This window comes from Meleagris gallopavo, unplaced genomic scaffold (assembly GCF_000146605.3).
Source record: "Meleagris gallopavo isolate NT-WF06-2002-E0010 breed Aviagen turkey brand Nicholas breeding stock unplaced genomic scaffold, Turkey_5.1 ChrUn_random_7180001850542, whole genome shotgun sequence".
Lineage (NCBI taxonomy): Eukaryota > Metazoa > Chordata > Aves > Galliformes > Phasianidae > Meleagris > Meleagris gallopavo.
The window spans coordinates 20,647-24,686 of NW_011117593.1; the positions used below are offsets into that span (position 1 = coordinate 20,647).

The window sequence follows — 4,040 nt, forward strand, 5'->3', positions numbered from 1 at the left end:
CGGAGCTAAGGAAAGCGGGGGCTGGGGCGGAGGCAGGGTTAAGGAAAGTGGGTGGGACTTATGGAAGGGTGGCTGAGGAAAAGGGGTGGGGCTTGGAGCAAGGGGTGGTGCTTGGGAAAGGGGCGGAGCTTATAGAAGGAGCAGTGGCATAAAGAAGTGAAGGATTGGGGGAGAAGACAGTGCTTAGGGAAGTGGGCGGGGCTTAAAGGGGCGGGGCTTAGGGAAGAGGACAGGACAATGAAAATGGGCAGGGCTTAGGGAAGTGGGTGGGACCTATGAAAGTGGGTGGGGCTCAGGGAAGTGGGTGGTGCCAAGGAAAGTGGGCAGGGCTAAGGGAAGTAGGCGGGGCTTGGGAAATGGGCGGGGTTAGAACAGAAGGGGCGGGGCCTGCGGAATGGCTCAGAGCTCTGGGAAGTGAGCAGGGTTTAAAGAGAGGAGGTGGGGCTTAACGGGGGGCGTGGCTTAACAAAGGGGTGGGGCTTATGCAATTGTAGGGCTGGTGATTGGTGGGGTGGGGCTAAAACCGAGGAGGCGGGGCTGAGGCTGCAGGAGGCGGGGCTTACCAGGGGGTTGGGCATCAGCTCGGCCAATCCCGGCATAGTGCGGCGCAGCTCAGCCAATGAGAGCGCTTCTTCCAAGGCGGCCAGAGGCTGAGGGGGAGGAAAGGGAGTAAAAGGAACCAAAATTCTGCAAGTTTGGGGGGAAAAAAGGCCAGAAATGGTAAAATCTACTGTAAATGGAAAGGAATAACACAGAATAAAAGGTTTGTTTGGGGAGAAATGGGAAAATCCGCCAAAAAAGGATGAAAAATGGCACAGAAATGTTAAAATCGGACCAAAATCAGGGGGAATAATGGCAAAAATGGGAAATTCTGCCTAGTTTTTGAGGAAAAAAGAACAGAAATGGGAAAATCTGCATTAAGCAGAAGGGAAGAGTGCAATAAAAAGGTTGGTTTTGAGAGAAGTGGCGAAGTCTGAGCAAAATTTGTAGAAAAAATGGTAAAACATGGGGAAATAAAGGCAGAAATGGGAAATTTTGAGCCAAAATTTGGGGAAAAACGTCCATAAATGGGGAATTTTGATATAGATGGAATGCAAATTAATGTAAATTCAGGGGGAAACGGTAAAAGCTCACCAAAACCAGGGGAAATAATGGCAAAAACAGGAAATTCTGCCCGGTGTTTTGGGGAAGAAAACCCAGAATTGGGAAATCTGACGCTGAGGAAGGAAGAAAAGCCCCAAAAATGGCCGAAATCACCCCAAAATTGGGGGTTAAAACCCCCCCAAATTCACCTGGGCGGCCCCAGGGGGGCGGGCTTCTGCAGCAGCTCCTGTAGCCCCGCCACAGCGCCTGCTGAGCCAACCAGGCGGCGCGGCTCCGCGCAAGCCCCGCCTCCGCCTGCCGCAAGTCCCGCCTCTGCGCTGCTGTGATTGGTCCTTTCTCCTCCAGCACCGCTGCCAATTGGCTGAGGCCGGGGTGGAGGCGGAGCTTCTCCAAAAGGGGGCGGGGCCACTGCGAGGCTAGAGGGAGAGGCCGCTAATGAGTAATTCGATTTTTAATTAGGAGTATTTACTAATTTACCAAGGTTTTTTTTCCTCATTTTATTCTGGTAATGAATCAGCTTCACTGTTAGCTCCAAACAAGGCAATTAATTAATCTCATAATCAACTAATCAAGCAACAATTTAATGAGTTTATCAATAATTACCGACAATTGCAGTTATTATAATTAATTATCTCAGATTTTATGTTTCTATAATAATCAACCATTAATTAACCCACCCCAGAATCAGTCCCCCAAATTAGAGCTCACTTAACACCTCAATTAGCTCATAATTAGCAAGCCCCCCTAATTAGCCCCATTATTGCCTCATTAGAATGTGGAGTCCCCTTAATCAACCCCATTAACCGCTAATTAATCTCGCTAATGAACCAGCAACCATGACCCCATCGTTAACGAGCCCCTTAATGCATTGCTAATCACCCCTTAATCAGCGCGGTGAGTTATTAACCTCTAATTAACGCCGTAATGAACCCCATTAAGCACGGAGGGGCGATTCTCCCAATTAACCCCAACTTCACACCAAAACCAGCCTAATTACCCCCAATTAACCGCCCCAAAATCAACGACTCACACATCAGCGCCGTTTCCGGTTCCATGGCGCCACTTCCGGTCCCAAATTGGCGCTTTTTACCCCCAAATTTCCCCCCTTTTCTTTTTTCCACCCAAAGTCGCCCCAAAGCCGCTCTTTACGCGCGCTTTCCACCAGGCCACGCCACTTCCGCTCTCGGCAGCCAATAGCGTAAGAGCATGGGCGGGGAGGCGCATGCGCACTACTGGACCCGCCTCTTTTCCGTTACGGCGAAAACACAAGCCAATCAGAATGAAGCATTTCCGATTTCAGGCGGAAGTGATGTATATTCAAGATGGCGTCCGTAACAAGGCGTCCTCCGGGTATTTCGTCCACTGCGGATGTTGCCGGCAACTTAACCGAGAAAGTGGAGGCCGCCATCTTAACTCTGCCTCCACCCGTTATCATTTATGCAGAATTGAGGGAGCGAAATAAGCGGCGGAAATACCGGAAGTTGAAATACGACGCCGGTTCTTTTAAAGCAGCCAAACCGGAAGTGCCTATCAGGACGCCGCCATTTTCCATTCCTCAACCGGAAGTGACTGTCGGGAGGCCGCCATTTTGCCGCTGTCATAACGGAAGTCCCCGAATTAAAAAAAAACGGATCTCCAGAGACGCGATTTTTTCTTTATTGTTCTCGCTTTCATCCCAACGTTTCTCTCCAGGGTCGCTTCGGGGCAGCGGGCGGCGCGGGAGCAGCGGGAGGAGCCAACGGATTCTGCGCGAACGTCTGCCGGAGCGGCCCTGCGGCAGGAAGTGACGTATGAGCTGCGCCGGAAGTACGACCGGAAGTTGGGTAGGGGAGGGACAGGGTTTAAATACGTCACTTCCTGCTCACCCTTGGCCGCCATTTTCAAGTGGTTCCGCCGCTGCCATTCGCGTCTCTCGGCGTTCTGTGTGGCTCGGGCCTCGGCCATACCTACGGTGCCCCATAAGCAGCGCCGTCAGCGCCCCACAGGGACCGACAGGGACCCATAAAGGCCCACGGGTGCCCATAGAGGCCTATAGGGACCCCATAGAGACCCCATAGGAGCTCATAGATTCCCATAGAACCCCATAGAAATTCTATAAAGGCTGATAGGGACCCATAGAGGCCTATAGGCGCCCCAGAGAGAGGCCATAGAGACCCACAGAGACCCACGGGTGCACATAGAAACCTATAGAGTCCCCAGAGAGACCCATAGGGACCCACAGAGACCCATAGAGCCCCAGAGAGACCCATAGATCCTCAAAGACCGCTATAGAGACCCATAGGGACCCATAGAGACCCACAGAGAACCATAGGGACCCACAGGGACCCACAGAGCCCCATAGACCCCTACAGCGCCCCCCGCAGCCCACGGCTCTCACTCTTCCGCAGCTTTTGCAGGATCCCTTCTTTGGGGGCTGACCCCGAAGGGTCCGGGGGGGGGGCTGGGGGGCGGAGCCGGGATGCGAAGGGCGGAACGGACGGAGGGGAACCGGAGCAGCAGAGTCTGAAATAGGCTGAAGGTGTTGGACGTCAGCCAATAGACGAAGATGGCCTGCGGGAGGGGGCGGGGTCAGCGGGAGGACACGCCCCCCCTCAGGAGCTCGAAGCCACGCCCACAAAAGGTGTGAATGCACGGCCCCGTACCAGAAGCCACGCCCACTATGTCCTTAGCCACGCCCTTGAGCTCTAAACCACACCCTCTTATGATGAAGCCACGCCCTCAAAGTCTAAGCCGCGCCCCTGCGGAAGAAGCCACGCCGGCTCTCAGCCTCGCCCCCAAGACGAACTAAACCACGCCCAAAGCTCAGAGCCACGCCCCGTTCCATAAGCCACACACTCCGAAGTGAAGCCACGCCCCCTTGGTTCACAGCCCCGCCCACAGAGGCCTGCCCCGCCCATTGTGCTAGCCCCACCCAAAGCTTTAAAGCCCCGCCCCCC

At 53.9% G+C, this 4,040-nt stretch overlaps 2 protein-coding genes across 3 annotated transcripts in view; both read right to left on the bottom strand.

Moving 5' to 3' along the window:
• LOC104915774 overlaps positions 1-2,294 on the bottom strand; it is a 5,837-nt gene extending 3,543 nt beyond the window's left edge. The window contains exons 1-3 of one of the 2 annotated variants that reach the window (XM_010726695.3): positions 2,135-2,294; positions 1,293-1,520; positions 564-650 (exon numbers count right to left, since the gene is read on the bottom strand). In XM_010726695.3, the coding sequence (XP_010724997.2) occupies positions 564-599 (36 nt within the window). In that variant the 5' untranslated portion in view covers positions 600-650; positions 1,293-1,520; positions 2,135-2,294. The remainder of the gene's footprint in view (positions 1-563; positions 651-1,292; positions 1,521-2,134) is intronic. The other variant, XM_019611010.2, reaches the window with a different exon arrangement.
• Positions 2,295-2,774: 480 nt separating this feature from the next.
• The window catches only part of OXA1L (OXA1L mitochondrial inner membrane protein), a 5,459-nt gene continuing 4,193 nt past the window's right edge, over positions 2,775-4,040 (bottom strand). Inside the window, exons 6-9 of the mRNA XM_019611009.1 lie at positions 3,482-3,654; positions 3,263-3,288; positions 2,970-3,050; positions 2,775-2,875 (exon numbers count right to left, since the gene is read on the bottom strand). Coding sequence (XP_019466554.1) covers positions 2,775-2,875; positions 2,970-3,050; positions 3,263-3,288; positions 3,482-3,654 — 381 coding nt within the window. The remainder of the gene's footprint in view (positions 2,876-2,969; positions 3,051-3,262; positions 3,289-3,481; positions 3,655-4,040) is intronic.